Here is a 15,482-nt window from a genome sequence, read left to right as displayed (position 1 = left end):
GTGCCATAGTTGCCTGGGCTGAGCTCTTGATTATGTCTTTGGAGGCCCGGGTGTGATTCGCGCTCCCCATGGCACCCCAGATACAGCCTGGTGCCGCCCTGAGCACTGAGCCAGGAGTCATCCCCAGCAACTCTGCGTGTAGCTCAGAAACCAGATTTTTTTTTTTTTAAGCAAAGAAGCCTTTGTTTTTTAGTTCCGAGGTGGCAAGTATGTATATGCTCCAGGGAAGCCAGAACCTTTCAGGGTGCGAGTGTGGGTCCCTTTGTCCGTGCGTTGATGTTGTGTGTGTGTGTGTGTGTGTGTGTGTGTGTGGCGGGGGGGCGGGGGGGGGGGTGCTGAGGCCGCAGAGCAGAACCGGAAGCGCGTTGGTGTGACTGTTTCTTCCTTTGTGGTCGCACTGAGGTCAGCTCCAGCCACACATGCTGGCGGCTCTGGGGCAGCGGGGCCTGAGCGGGTGCGGCGAGTTCCTTTCTTGGAAGGGCTGATGCCACCGAGCTGCATGAGACCCCAGGGAGGGCACAGTGACGCTTAGCAGACCCGGGTGACCATTGTCCAGTCTCTGTGCTAGGCACCAAGTCCTCCGGCTTCTGCTCCCCCCCCCCCCACACACACACACAGGATCCAGCCCTGCCCGCTGCTGCCCTCCTTGGCCGGAAGTGCAAACAGGGCACCTTGGGGTGGGGGCAGTGGGGTACCCTGGAGTCCAATGCAGACGTGATCCCTGGCCCTGCTGGGTGCCCTCAGTGCTTTTCCCAGGCAGAGAAGCAGAGGGTGTATGGCCCGGGCAGGTGGGCTTCCGGCTCTCATGTGCCCCGTGTTGCCCCCCCAGCCGTGCCCCCCAACGTTGCGGAGCTCAAGAATCTGGAGGTGCTCAACTGCTTCAACAACCAGATCGAGGAGCTGCCCACGCAGATCAGCAGCCTCCAGAAGCTCAAGCACCTCAACCTTGGGTGAGCGCCCCATGTGCATGTGTGTGAGTGTGTATATGAGTACGTGCATGTATGTGAATGCGTATGTGACTATGAGTGAGTATGGGTGTGAGTGCGTGTGTATGAGTGTATGTCCATGTGTGCGTGTGTGAGTGTGTATATGAGTGTGGGCATGGGAGTGTGTGAGTGCATGTGTGTGTGACTATGAGCGTGTATGTGTGAGTGTGTGCGTGCGTGCGTGTAAGTGCTTGTGTGTATATGAGTGTGTGTATGTGTGTTGTGTGTGTATGAATGTGTTTGCATGTGTGTGTGTGAGTGCTTGTGTGTGTATGAGTGTGTATGTGTGTGTGCATGTGTGTGAGTGTGTGTGTGTGACTGTGTGTGTGTGTGTGTGAGTGTGGGGGTGGGGGGGCGTTTCTTATTTTTATGGTCAGTGATAGCAATATATTTTCTGATTCCAAAGAAAAGTGTTCAAGAGACTGGACTCCCTGCTCTGAATGATGCTCTGGGGAAAGTGTGACTATCAGGGCTTTTAAAAATATTTCCGGGCTGGAGAGATAGCACAGCGGGTAGGGCGTTTGCCTTGCATGCGGCCGACCCGGGTTCGATTCCCAGCATCTCATACGGTTCCCTGAGCATCGCCAGGAGTAACTCCTGAGTGCAGAGCCAGAAGTAACCCCTGTGCATTACCAGGTGTGACCCAAAAAGAAAAAAAAAATTCTTCCCCCCCCCCCCGTAAGAGGGCCACATTTGGGGGGGTGTGCATTGTGCGACCTCTGAATGATATGATATACCCAGTGGCCTTTGGATCAGTTTTGGGCAGAGCGGTGCTCTCCACCCCCCACCCTGTCTAATAAGACTGTGCTCCGGGAGACCCAGCTGCCAGCAGCCTGACAGCACGTCTCCAGCACAAGCAGACAGCACACGCAGCGTGGAGCAACCTCCAAAGTCGTGTGGATTATTTGCTGTTTTTATGTTGCTCTCTAAACCCAAACGAGCTCAGGCCATCTGAGTAATGAAGATCCCTGCCTGCCCCGTGGCAGTCTACCTTCTCTAAGCCGATAGCAGAACAAGCCCCTGAATGGACCCGGAGGCTCCATCCCCCTCCTCCCCATCACTCGGTGACGGCCCCTCCACTGCCCAGTGCTGTTTGCAGATGTGTCCGGCCATGTGGGGGCTCTGGAAGCTTCTGGCCCCTGCCTGTGGCTTGCGGCCATGGTCAGGTGATGTGGGAGCAGTCTGGGCGGGGAGACTGGAGGGCTGACATCTCTATTTTTTTATTGCCCCCAAATAAACAGCATGAACCGGCTGAACACCCTGCCCCGCGGCTTTGGCTCCCTCCCCGCGCTGGAGGTGCTCGACCTGACGTACAACAACCTGAACGAGAACTCGCTCCCCGGAAACTTCTTCTACCTTAGTAAGAAGCTTCTTGTTCTGTAACTCCGCCGCTGTCCCTGAGTGCCTGAAGTGGCATGTGTTTGTCGAGGAACTAGTTGAACGGACGGATGTGCTTCTTCCCTCTGCACTGGCCTCTGGCCTGGTCACTCCTTCCGTCCCTTGGATGAACATGGGCCAGCGCCTTTGTGCCCAGGCGGACTCAGGGATGCCATGTCGGCACTGTACGGAGGGGACAGCCTAGTGTTTGGGTCCCATGCTGAGCCAAGAAGTGCGGTTGGTTTTCAAAAGCGGGTGCTAAAATGAAAAAAGCAAAACCACGTAACTAGCCATATTTCTCCTCCCGTGTCCTGCTTAATGCCTTGTATCCTATTTGTCCGGAGATGCTCCTGCCCCTCAGATATAAATCTGCCAACAGGGAGCCAGAGAGAGCCCACGGGGATGACGTGCCGGCCCTGCACATGGCCAGCCCTGGGCTTGGCACAGGCATCGCTGGGTGCAGCTCAGAGACACCCCCCCTCCCCCCAGCACTGCTAGGGTAGGCCTGTCCTGCCTGCACCCTGGACCGAGCAGCCCGGCCTCAGACCTGTGTATGGAATTCAGTTGCTGACCAGGAATGGCTGAACGGGGTGTCCTGAGCACTGCTAGGGAGTCTTTTCCCCATTATACCCCCCAACTCTCACCCCCCCCCCGAGATGAGAGAGTCTATAAACAGGGACCAGGGAGCCAGCCCAGGGTCACGAGCATGTAAGGCTGTGCCCGGAGCCACTCTCTGTCCCAGTAGCTTGTCCTGCCTGCACAAAGCTTGCAGTGACCCTGGTGGTCACCAGCATCACTGGCCGAGTAGCACCGCATCCTTGGACCCTGGCATTTATTGAACCACCAGTCAGTTAAATGAATAGCCCCAGGAATGGCCCCACTGGTCTTTTAAGCACAGCTTGAGAAGCAACGCCCAGTCCCCACCCCGCCCAAAAAATAATAAATATCTAAAAGAAACAGAAACCAGGGCTGGGGCGATAGCACAGCGGGCAGGACGTTGGCCTTGCATGCAGCCAACCCAGGTTCGATTTCCAGCATCCCATATGGTCCCCTGAGCACCGCCTGGGGTAATTCCTGAGTGCAGAGCCAGGAGTAACCCTGAGCATCACCGGGTGTGACCCAAAAAGGAAAAGACAGAAGGAAGGAAGGAAGGAAAGAAAGAAAGAAAGAAAGAAAGAAAGAAAGAAAGAAAGAAAGAGAGAGAAAGAGAGAGAAAGAGAGAAAGGAAAAGAAAGAAGGAAAGAAACCTCCAGTGAGGTACCAGGAGGAGAATTACATTCTTCCCCACCTTCCCCCTTGCCCCAGCCAGCCAGCATGCTTGTAATCCCCTAAAGACGTGCTGTCACCCATTGCAGCTTGTTCCTGTTCTATGTGTATGCGAGCAGACATTGGGAATTCGTCAACCTCAGACGAATATGCTGCTCGCTTTCATGCACACACAGTGCTCACTGTGCATGCTCAGGAAACGTGCTCAGTGCTCCTGATTTAGGCCACAGTGGTGGCTCCACAAGGCCCAGTGCTGCTTCTCAGACCAGGGTCCTCGGCTTCGCCCCTGATTCTGGGTTTGCTGAGCTTGTCTCCAGGATGTCAGCCAGCACCTGCTGGCCGTTCGCTCTCCCAGGCTGCCCAGGCCCGCGAAACCAACTCTGAATTGGTCTTCAAGGCCCCGGAACCAATAGTTTTGCAGAGGGGCTGTGACGATGGTATAGCAGGTAGGGCAGTTACCTTGCATGTGACTGATCTGGGTTCCATCCCCACTGAGAGTAACCCCTGTACGCTCCAGGTGTGGCCCCAAACCAAAATAAACAAACAAAAAGGAAATGGTTTTATCCAGATGCCTTGACCATAACATTGTGTCACGCACTAAACCCTAAGCAGGTAATTAGATACCTGCAGACTGACAGCTCATCAGCCCCCCTTTGTTGGTGGAGGATTTCCCCCTTCAATACTCGCTCATTTCTAGATACTGGGTCTGCCTGAGTTCTGATCTTATCACTCCCCCTTCCCTATTATTATTATTATTATCTTTTGTTTGTTTGGGGGCCACACACCTGGCAGTCCTTGGGGCCTAACTCCTGGCTCTGTGCACAGGGATCACTCCTGACTCCTGATGGGATGCAGGAGACCAACTGGGGAGCCAGGGATCGAACCTGGGTCGGCTGCGTGCAGGGCAGATGCTCCCCTGCTGCACTATAGCTCTGGGGGGGCCCCAGGTCTTGTCAGTTTTTCATCACCATTTCAGGATTTTTTTTTTTTTTGGTCCGTAAAGAAAGAGGTGGGGGGTGGAGGAGGGAGGTCACCAGCAGCCTGTTGAGGTGGACAGAGACCCACCTACATCCTCGCTTTGTTTGCAGAAGGGGCAGCCACCCTGCCCTGCCCCCTTCAGGAGGGCTGCCAGCACTCCAAGCTTTTGTGGGCTTCCCGTGTAAAGAGCCCTAGCGGCTGTGGACGCTCTCCTGAGCCCCTCAGCCTGGCGCCGTGCCAGTGAGTATCAGTGACCTGCTCCGGGCTGGCTTTTGTGACGGTCCCCACCCCACCCCCAAGACCCCCACCCGGGGTGTCACGGGCTTCACCAGGCCCAGGTGATTCATCAAAGCTGACTCCCGGCATCGACCCGCGGGCGCGTGGCCGGGTTCCAGGCCCCCCCGTTTTACTTACGGCTGTTTAATTTGCAGCCACCCTCCGCGCACTCTATCTCAGTGACAACGACTTTGAAATCCTGCCGCCAGATATCGGGAAGCTCACAAAGTTGCAGATAGTAAGTAATTTATCTAAATTCTTGGAAAATCAATTCTCTCCTGGAGCCCGCGCCGGCGGCCAATCAAGGCCACTCGAGGCCGCAGCCTGGGCTTGCCGCACGGGCGCAAGTGCTGTCCTCCCACTACTGTGCTCCTCCATACTGCACCCCCCCCCCAGCCCCCGCCTCCCCAGCTGCCGACGTGGCAGTCAGGAGCGATGGTGCCCGGGGGCTGCGAGCCTCTGCCGAGGTCGGAGCGCGGGTCAGCCTGGGGCTTCTCGTCGTGCGGAATCCCCTGATGGTGCCCCCTTTTCTCGCCCTCAGCTCAGCGTCAGGGATAACGACCTCATCTCGCTGCCTAAGGAAATCGGGGAGCTGACGCAGCTCAAGGAGCTGCACTTCCAGGGCAACCGCCTGACCGTGCTGCCCCCGGAACTCGGTAAGGTGGCAGCGCCCGCTCCCCTCGGGGCCCCCTTCACGCTGCGTCACCCAGGGTCGATCCTTCTCTCGGGGAGCACCCTTCAGAGCACCCCCTCTCCTCTCGGGGAGCACCCCATCCCCTTAGGGAGCACCCCTCATCTCGAGGAGCACCCCCATTCTCGGGGAGCACCCTCGCAGCACCCCCTGCCCTCTCGGGGAGCACCCCATCCTCTCAGGAGCACACCCCCTGTCCTCTCAGGGAGTATCTCATCCTCTCAGGTGTACTCCTCGGAACACTCCTCATCTTCTTGGGGAGCACCCCTTCCTTTCAGGGAGCACCCATTGGAGCACTCCTCATCCTCTTGGGAAGCATTCCTTGGAGCTCTCCTTGTCCTCTCAGAAAGCACTCTGTGGAGCACTCATCCTTTTGGGAAACATACCCATCTTCTTGTGGGGCACCCTCTGACCTCTTGGGGAGCACCCCACCTCAGGTCCCCAATCTCTAGCAGTCTCTAACACCCTTGCCCGAGGTTTGACAGTTCTGAGAGAGTCTGAGATAAGCCCTGATACTCATATCTGTGACACCTCCTTTAACTTGCTGATGATTTCTCCTCTTCCTCCTCCTCCTCCTCCTCCTCCTCCTCCTCCTCCTCCTCCTCCTCCTCCTCCTCCTCCTCTTCCTCCTCCTCCTTCAAAACATTTAGAATCCCTTAATTTTTAAAACTTTTTTACTTTAGCTTATCCTTGAAAATCTTTGACTTAGTATGTACAGGAATTATTATATCAGCTGGAATTCCCTTTCTGGTCATGGGTCTGCTCTTCTCCTATCTTCATCTTCAAGGGGAAGTGTTAGCTGTGTCCAGCCTGAAATCCTGGGGCCATTGCAGCGCTGCCGTTCTGTGTGGGCCCCCTAAGGAAGCCCCTCTGGCCTGGTGGCTCTGGGCCCAGACCATGCCATCCTTCTGCACAGGGCACCTGTCGGCTTTCAGTCTCTACACACACCCTCAGCACCCTGCCATTTCTTCAGTCTGCCGTTCCCCACCCGTTGCCCAAACTATGATTATTTGCTCTCTTGCTGGCTACAAAATGCTGTTGTTTTTTGAAGATGCAGAGGCCCTCAAATGAGTGGGGGTTCTGAAGAGGCTGGTTCTTACCAGTTAGAATCTAAGCGCCTTAGGACAGTGGAGGGGGGCTGGGGCCGTAGTTGTGACCAGTCCCTGCTGTGCCCCAGGCCCTCCCTTGCGCTGGGCTGTGGCAAGCACCGAGGGCGTCTGTACTACTAATGATCGTGAAATGGCACCGGTGGGGGGCCATGACCCTCGAGCTGCTCTTTCTGTGAAAGCCACTGTGATGGGTCGCAAGCTCGCCCCTGAGGAAGCAGATCAGGCATGGGCCCATGTACCCCCAAGCGCTGCTGGAGTGTGTGTCTGACGGGAAAGCATTCATGTGATTTCATGTGATGTGTGTCCCAGTCTGCCCCACTCCCCTTTCCCGTCTCCGTCAGCCCCTTTGTTGGGGCAGGGAAACAACTCGGCATCTTCTCTGCATCGAATCCACCAAATCAGGTGATGAAATCACAGAACAATTTTCTTTTTCGCTCCCCATTTTTTTCTCTTTCTTTCTTTCTAGACACCATGAAGTCGTTTATAAGTTTATAAGAGTTTCAGGCATGCAGTGTTCCTCCACCAATCCCACCGCCAGCATAGGGCAAAGAGCTTTCGGCCAGACCCTGTATGACAACGGTCTCACATAGTTGCGTTTCCGATCCCAGGGCTCATGTGTAGAATCCGGGGGCCAAGTCTCCTGATGTGACGTTCCGACTCGCCTGGATTCGTCAAACTCAGTGTTGCACACAAGGGGCTTGATGTGTGATCAGTGAAAATGAAAGAGAATCCCGTGCTTCTCATTTGTTGTGGACACAGCGAGCGAGGCACGTGCATTGTGCCTTTGCTTACTTGGTGGTGCCAGCTAGTAATTTGTCACAAGTGTCGCCGATAACCTCTACCTCCACGCCTGTCAGTGTTCACAGAGTTTTAAACCTTATTCTTGTCCTTGATCCAGCTTAAGTGCAGCACGCAGCCATCCCTGCTGGGCATCTGTTCCTTTTTGCCACCAACAAATTCCTTTTCATTGGGAAGCAGAGAGGAAAATGTCTTTAAAGGGACTTGTATGAATGGGCTGGAACACTTGCAATCTCAGGGCGGTTTTGTCCACGTTGCAATCCACCACTCAGCCCAAAGCAGCCATAAACCTCTGGGAGTTCCCCTCGCAATGCTAAGCCCAGGAAAAGGTAGGCAGGTTCTATACTTTTTAGGCTGTGATCTTTATTTCCAGCCCACCATACTGGATAATGATTTCACATCAGCTCTTAGCATGCTGGCCACGATGCATCACAGCCCGGTGTCCCAGGACAGGGAAACCGAGTCACGGTGAGGGTTGCCAGGTGCCCAGAGGGACATGGTGAGTGGGCCACAGAGCCCAGACTTGAAACCTCATGGCCTGTCCTCACCACTTGGCCCATCTCTGGGGCAGGAAGAGGGTTGGTTTTTTTTTTTTATCCTCAATGCAGAGAACACAGGGACCAGTCCGGGCCATGGAACGGGAATGGCACTTAGCCAAATGCAGGCGGGCAGGGCCCCAGGAAATGCCCCGCCATGGGCCTGTCTCTTCTCTGCCTGTGACCGTCTGTAGCAGTCGGGAGTGGGAGGGTGGAGAGTGGGGTAGTGGGGGACCAGGCCACGAGCGCAGCGTGATGCTTCTTCTGTCTGGCCGTGCAGGGCCGGCTGGCTGTATGTCCAAGTGTGGATAAAGGTCTCGTCCCTGCATCTGTAGTTTTGGCGCATCTGAATAAGCAAGGTAAAAGCTTATGAGGATCCTGTGAAATTTCCTCTAAAGGCAAAGTCAAAGCTTATTAGCTCGACACCTGGCTGTTTAGTGAGTGTGTGAGGCAAGCGAGGGGCGCCGGGTGAGTTCCTGGTCTGTCAGATACAGGAATTCTGCTGGGGCACAGCCCAACACAGCCAGGTGTGGTGCCCTGTTGTGTGGCTCTGTGACACTGCTTCCGCTGGGGCGTTGCTGGGTAAGTTTCTTTGCAGGCATATTGGGTTTCTGAACAGGAAAGCGTTTGGTAGTGTGTGAATTCCTGTAGCTGCAGGATCTCCCGAGTGCATTGGTGGCTTCTGTCATTCCCCATTCACGCAGTCACACCCACGTTGTCAAGCTCTTACTCTCAGGCTTGCCCTAGTCAAGTGCAAATTCCCTCTGTAACTTTGTATCAAGCCCCTGCTTCAGGGCCAGGAGTGGGGCACTGGACAGAAGGCCCCTGGTGATGTTCTAGACCGTGGAGGGGAGATGGATGGATAGCGAAAGGATTCCTTGCTCCAGTTCCAGTGCAGGGCTGTGTGTGTGTGTGCGTGTGTGTGTATGTGCATGTATGTGTGCATGTGTGTTCATGCATGAGCATGTGTGCATGAGCATGTGTGCATGAGTATATGCGTGCTTTGTGTGTGCATGTGTGTGTACTTGCGTATGTGCGTGCATGGGTGTGCATGTGTTTTATGGATGCGTGTTTGTATGTACATGTGTGCACGTGTGTGTGTGTGTGTGTGTGTGTGTGTGTGTGTGTGTGATTCTTCTCAGATCTGCACTTCCTACCCGGGTTCAGAGACAAGTCCCACAGGTTAGCAGCTCAGCCTCCCATGGCTGCCTCCGCTCCCCACACTGGCTACGAGCTCAGGTGGTTCCCGCTACCCTGGACCCACTGGCTGGCAATATGTTTTCACTTTTAACATGAGCCCTTCCTCAGGCTCACAGGACTTGCCAGGGTAGGAACTCCCAAGAAACGAGCAAAAACCTGCTGCTTGTCAGATCACCCGTAAGTGAGGAAAGGGACAGCCAGTGGGCCAGGGGGGACTCTGGGGAGAGCAGAGCTTCCGGCCCCACATCCTTCTTGAGTCTTGGGGTAATCCTGCACCTGGAAACTCTTCCCCCACCCCAGAGGTCAGGGATGGCCCGTGAGGGGTGGGCTGCACTATAGGCCCTTTCTGAAGTGCTTTGTTCACATCACAGACACTCTGCTCCCTCGCATCACAATAGGAGATTTCTCAGGCTCAGGGTGGGGAGGGGCTTGTTTCCTGGGCATCTGGTCACCTGCCCAGACAGTGAAGCTCTGCTGGGGGCCACTGGGACGACCCCCAGGAGGCCAGGGCCGTGACCGGCGCAGTTCCCAGTCCTTGGAACTGTCTTCCCACTGTAGAAAGTTTTTACTCTGCAAATGTGGGACATGGCAGACGTCTCCTTTGGTTCGCGGGACCGCTGCAGGATTACCAGGATTGAGCCCGAAGCCTTCTGGTGGGCCGGCCCGGACAGGCTCAAAATGCTGACGAAAGTGTTTCTGACTCGCTTGTGGAAAATGTCAGGCGCGTCTTTCTGAGCCCATGTGCCAGGGCTCTTCCTGTGCCCTCGCTGATGTTTCATGTTGGGTGCCACCCGCTCCTTTCCCACTGGGTCCCCATGTTACAGACTCTGACGTGTCTCTCCCAGCTCCGCCGCCCCGCGGCCAACTCTCTGGCTGTCACTCACCTAAGTGTGACTCTCTCTGCCTCGGCAGCCTGGACTGAATCCAACTCTGGGCCACGGACGCCAGTTGCCTGCAGGGAGATTGGCTGTGAAGACCTGGGGGTGAGCAAGGAACCCTAAAGCAGGACTGAGGGCAGAGAGCCAGAGCACGTCAAGGCAGAGCTACGCCCTCCAGATTGCCTCATTCCCAGGGCCCCCATGGTCCAGGCTTTCTCCCTGTTTTGAAGACTCTGAGAGGTTGACTGTCCCCAGAACTCAGGTCACCCTGTGGCACGGACGCCAGGGTGGCTGTGGATGGGGCCACTGCTGTGCATCGCCTGTGCATCACCAGGTGTGACCCAAAAAGTTTAAAAAAAAAATACTGGGCAGGAGTAGTAAGTCTTGACCCAGCTGCTTTGAACTCAATTATTCTAGGAGGGGGCTTTTACTTTTTTTTTTCTCTTTCGGTCATACCCAGTGATGCTCAGGGGTTACTCCTGGCTCTGCACTGAGGAATCACTCCTGGTGGTGCTCCAGGGACCATAGGGGTTGCTGAGAATTGAACCCAGGTCAGCCGTGTGCAAGGCAAATGCCCTACCCACTATGCTATTGCTCTAGCCCCAGGTCTTTCACTTTTCAATCCTGGTGATGTGATGTCTCTCTTTGGTCAGACTTTCCCTAAAAGAAAGAATCACGTTCCTTGATTCCTGAGGTTTTAGTTGTAATCACGTGTGACCCCCTTCCCCGCTCTGGTCTCCTGTGTGGTATTTAAAGAAAGAGAAATAGAAAGAACAAGTGACATTTTATCTCTTTCTTTTTATTCCGGCAACTCTGTAGTCCTGTCAATGGCTTTAAGTGAGAATTTTTTACCAGCGAGGTGAACTATATCTCTGCCTGGTGAGTTACTGCCAGGAAGAGTTGCTGGGGGGCGGGAAGGGACGCCGGCCCATGAAATGCTTCCGTGCCATGTTATAAATTTCAGCAGGTCCTGCGTGAGGCCTGGAGGGACAGCGCATGGGCCTCCGCCTGTCTTAGCACCACCCGGGACAGCGTGCCCTCAGGGATGCTGGGCCGTCCTTTGATTTAATAGGACACTCAATGTATTCCTGTCCCAGGAGAGATGCACCTGTGCGGAGGGCCCAGATTTAATTTATCATTCCAGAGGCAGATCTGTAAATAACGGGTCCCATCCCTGGAACCCTTCCATCGCCTCTGCGGTGCCTGTAACCTCGTGCGTGCAGCTCTCCTCTGTTTTCTGTTCTTATGTCAAAAAATAAGCCGTGTTCTGCGGGGCCAGCTCCCAGATGATGCGGCAGGCCCTAATGTGAGTTTAGTTGTGGCGTCCAGGGCTAGCACTGGGGGTGACAGAGGGTGGCAGCACCAGAATTTTACTGGTGTGCCCTGACCATGGGGCCGGCCCTCCCAGGAGGGTTCCGCCTCTCCTTGCTACTGCTTTAGACCTTCCCAGGGTGGTTCCCTTTGTCAGCTGAGATCAGGGTTCCCCATCTCCTCCCGGCAGCATCCACCTAACCCCATCAGCAGGTTCTGGGAAGCAGCATCTCTAAGCGGGACCTAGAACCAGAGCATCTTTGCCATCAGCCAGTCAGTGCCAGCGGGAGTTTGGTCCCGACAGTGAATTGATGGTCACCAAAACACCACCAGGCTCATAAGTAAAGGAACGACTGCAACTTTTCATGGGAAACGTTCGTTTTTCAACCCTCTTTCTTACTCGAGCACTGGACAGCCGCTGTCTCTGACTGGGTATGTCTGTCTGGGTGTCTCTGCCTGGATCTGTCTCCGTGTCTCTGTGTCTCTTTGTGTCTGTCCCAATCTCCTCCCCCCAACCACTCCCCCAATGGCATTGTGTGTAGGGGGGACTGTGTCTGTTCAATTTCTTCAATCTTAATCGAAGACAAATCAGTGAAAGTGTATTTCTGTGCTCTCTCTCTCTCTTTTCTTCCTTCCTCCTCTCTTCTCTCCTCTCTTTCTCTCTTCTCTCTCTCTAATTCTCTCCATCTATCTTCATAGCAGTGCTGCCTTATCTTTTTTTGTTTTGGTTTTGGGGTCATACCTAGAGGTGCTCAGGACTTACTCCTGCCTCTTGGGGGTCACTCCTGGTGGGATTCGGGAGAGCCTTTGGGATGCCGGGTCAGCCACATACATGGCAAGAGCCTCACCCACTGTCCCATGGCTCCGGCCCCAGCCTGCCACCTAATCTTGTTGACTAGCTTTGTGAGTATTCTGTAAACCACAGTCTTCTTTTTCAAAAAAAAATTTGGGCTATTTTGTATTCTTTGATCATGCACGTAAGTTTTAGAATAATCCTACTGGGATTCTTAATTGGAACTTGAAATAACATCAGTTTAGAGAGAATTGGCATCTTAAAATAGAGCCCTCTATTCTCCGAAGATAATACATTTCTCCCATTTGTAAGGTTTAAATATATTTTTCTTGTAATGTTGTGGTATTCACTTATATTTTGTTAAATATATCCTTAAGTATTCATGTTTTAAATGTTACTGGGAAGTATTTTAATATATCATTTTCAACTATTGATAATATATAGAAATGCAATCATTTTGGGGAAATTGACCTTAGTTCTGATGTTTTTTAAAATTTTTAATTTTAATTGTTCATCAGGGTTGTACATATGATGCTTGTGTGGGCCCTGCAGTATCAGGGATCAAACCCAGTACCTTGCACATGCAAATTATGTGTACCATCCATTGGGCAGTATCCCTGGCCCTCATAATTTCTTTGGTTTTTGCCAGGATCCATATTCTTTGTGATTTCCTGTTTATTCAGCCATGTCTTTTTAGAATGACAGCTATATTTCTGTATTTTGTTTCAGTTATGTGTGTGTGTGTGTGTGTTGTTGTTGTTGTTGTCTTGTTATGCTAGGATCACTACTAAATATGGGAAATGGAAAGAAGTGATGAGAGGGATGATGTTTCTTTCTCTTGGTTTTAGGGAAAAAGTAGTGTTTATCATTAAGTAGGAACTAGCTATAAGCCTAGGGAAGTATTTCCCTCGTAGGTGCTGGTATCATTCAGGATGTGATGATGCCCCAGGTACAGTCGGGGTTGCTGTCTGTTTATTCATTTAAGACAGATTTATTGGGGGGGGGGGGGGGTTGCTGAGTCATGTTTCTGTAAAGTGCGGGAACCTCTGGTGGAGAGAATACTGTTCTCTGTCTCCTACCTGTGACTGTCTCACCTACATTGTTCCAGCAATGTTTGTTGAAAAGACTCTTTCACCGTCATGTGGTCTTGGCGCCACTTAACATCTGTACCATAGAAAAGTGATTTTATTTCTGGGTCCTTTAGTTTCTTCCATTTATTTATATATCTGTCCTTATATAAGTACCATACTATCTTTAGTTCTGTTACTTTGTAGTAAATTTTGAAATTAGGACACTGTTGGTTCCAATTTTGTTATTCTTTTTTGGGGATTGTTTTGGCTATTTTAAGTTCCTGAGTTTCCATGTAAATTTTAGTATCACATTGTAAATTTCTACAACTAAGCCTACTGGTATTCAGATAGAGATTATAATGGATCTATAGATTTGAGGAAGTACTGGTATCTTAATGATAATAAGTCACATATCCATACACGGAAGATGTCTTTCCATTCACTTAAACCTGACGAAATTTCTTTCAGTAATTTTTTTGTTGATTCCAGAGTATAAATTTGTCCTTCTTATGCCAGATTTATTGCTAAGTGTTTTGCTATTTTTGATGTACACAGAACAGTACTTTTTAGTTTCATTTTTAAATTTCAGGTTGTTCATTCCTAGGATAAGAAATACAGTTGGTTTTTGTATTGGTCTTGCAGCTCTGCCAAAATCATTTTTTGTTCTAATTACTTTTCAGTAAATTCCTCAGAATTTTTTCTGACAAGATCTTGTCATCTGTAAGGTTAGTTTTACTATTTTTTTCTTTTTTTTCTTCTTTTACTTTTTTTTTCTTCTTTTTTGAGTCACATCTGGCAATGCACATGGGGTTACTCCTGGCTGTGCATTCAGGAATTACTCCCGGTGGTGCTCGGGGACCATAGGAGATGCCGGGGAATGAACCCAGGTCGGCCGCATGCAAGGTGAATACCCTACCCGCTGTACTATCGCTCCGGCCCCTAGTTTTATTCTTGATTTCCAATATGGGTACCTTCTGTTTTGTTTTCTTGCTCAGTTGCCTTTGCTACAACTTTAAGTTGAGTATCAAATGTAGTTTGTGAGCGCAGATATTTTTATCCTATTCCTGATTTGGGGGGAAAATCATATCCTATCTTTCCCCATTAAGTGTTTCCCCTATGATTGTTTTATCAATAACTCTTGTTAGATTTCGGGGTTTTCTTCTATTTATTTGTAGAGTAATTAACATGAACATGTGTGGGTTTTGTTAAAATGTTTTTCTGCATCTACTGAGAAGATGTGTTTTAACATTCTGTTTGTTTATGGATTTGATTTTCTGCTATTTAATAGTTTTCAACTTTGTTCAGCTCATGAATTATTTTAGCCTGGTTTTTAACATCTTCATCTTCTTGTGTGGTTTTGTATCAAGAATATTCCAGTCCCCTAAGATGTGTAAAACTGATGATATTCTTTAAATGTTCAAAAGAGTTCTTTAGCCATCTGGGTCTTAAGTCTTTTTGTGGAAAATTTTTGAATTATGGATTTAGTTTTTTCATCAATATAAGCCTTTCAGAATTTCTATTTTTCTCCTGTTCATTGGCAATTTGCATACCTCAGAGAATTTTGTGCATTTCTTTCAAGTTGGCATTTAGCATTTGTAATGATGTCTCTATTTTTCATTTGTGGTACTAGTAACTTGTGTTTCTTTACCCTTAGTTTCTCTTCTTTCGTTCCTTCTCTCTTTCTCTCTCTTTCCTCTCCTCCTCTTTCCTTTCATGCTAGGGATCTAATCAGTGGGCCTTACAAGACAAATGTGCTTCCACTAAACCATATCCCTTCCCTATGCAGACTATAATTTTTTTTTCTTTCTGGGTCACACCTGGCGATGCATAGGGGTTACTCCTGACTCTGCACCCAGGAATTACTCCTGCCGGTGCTCAGGGGACCACAAGGGGTGCTGGGAATTGAACCCAGGTCGACTGCGTACAAGGCAAGTGCCCTACCTGCTGTGCTATTGCTCCAGCCCATGCATACTATAAATTTTACTGCTTTTGTCAGAAATCCAGTATTATTTTGTTGATTTCCCTTTTACTCCATTTTTTAATCATATTCTTTCTTTCTTTGTTTCTTTTTTTTTTCTGTTCAGTTTCAGAACAACTTGCCCTGATTTTTAAAAATAAAATTTTTTTCTTTGTCCCAATTTTTGTATTTCTTTAGGGATGGCTTAGCTCCCCCCCACCCCCATACAAAGTTTGGAGAAATAAATCTCTCTATA

At 50.9% G+C, this 15,482-nt stretch overlaps 1 protein-coding gene across 1 annotated transcript in view; it reads left to right on the top strand.

Annotated features, from left to right (window-relative positions):
* Positions 1 to 15,482, top strand: part of RSU1 (Ras suppressor protein 1) — a 133,342-nt gene that overhangs the window by 25,283 nt on the left and 92,577 nt on the right. Inside the window, exons 4-7 of the mRNA XM_056114599.1 lie at positions 830 to 950; positions 2,228 to 2,346; positions 5,039 to 5,121; positions 5,425 to 5,539. Coding sequence (XP_055970574.1) covers positions 830 to 950; positions 2,228 to 2,346; positions 5,039 to 5,121; positions 5,425 to 5,539 — 438 coding nt within the window. The remainder of the gene's footprint in view (positions 1 to 829; positions 951 to 2,227; positions 2,347 to 5,038; positions 5,122 to 5,424; positions 5,540 to 15,482) is intronic.

This window comes from Sorex fumeus, unplaced genomic scaffold, assembly GCF_029834395.1.
Source record: "Sorex fumeus unplaced genomic scaffold, SorFum_2.1 ptg000026l, whole genome shotgun sequence".
Taxonomy (NCBI): domain Eukaryota; kingdom Metazoa; phylum Chordata; class Mammalia; order Eulipotyphla; family Soricidae; genus Sorex; species Sorex fumeus.
The sequence above is the reverse complement of the archived record's forward strand: the minus strand, read 5'-3'. Positions and strand labels throughout refer to the sequence as shown.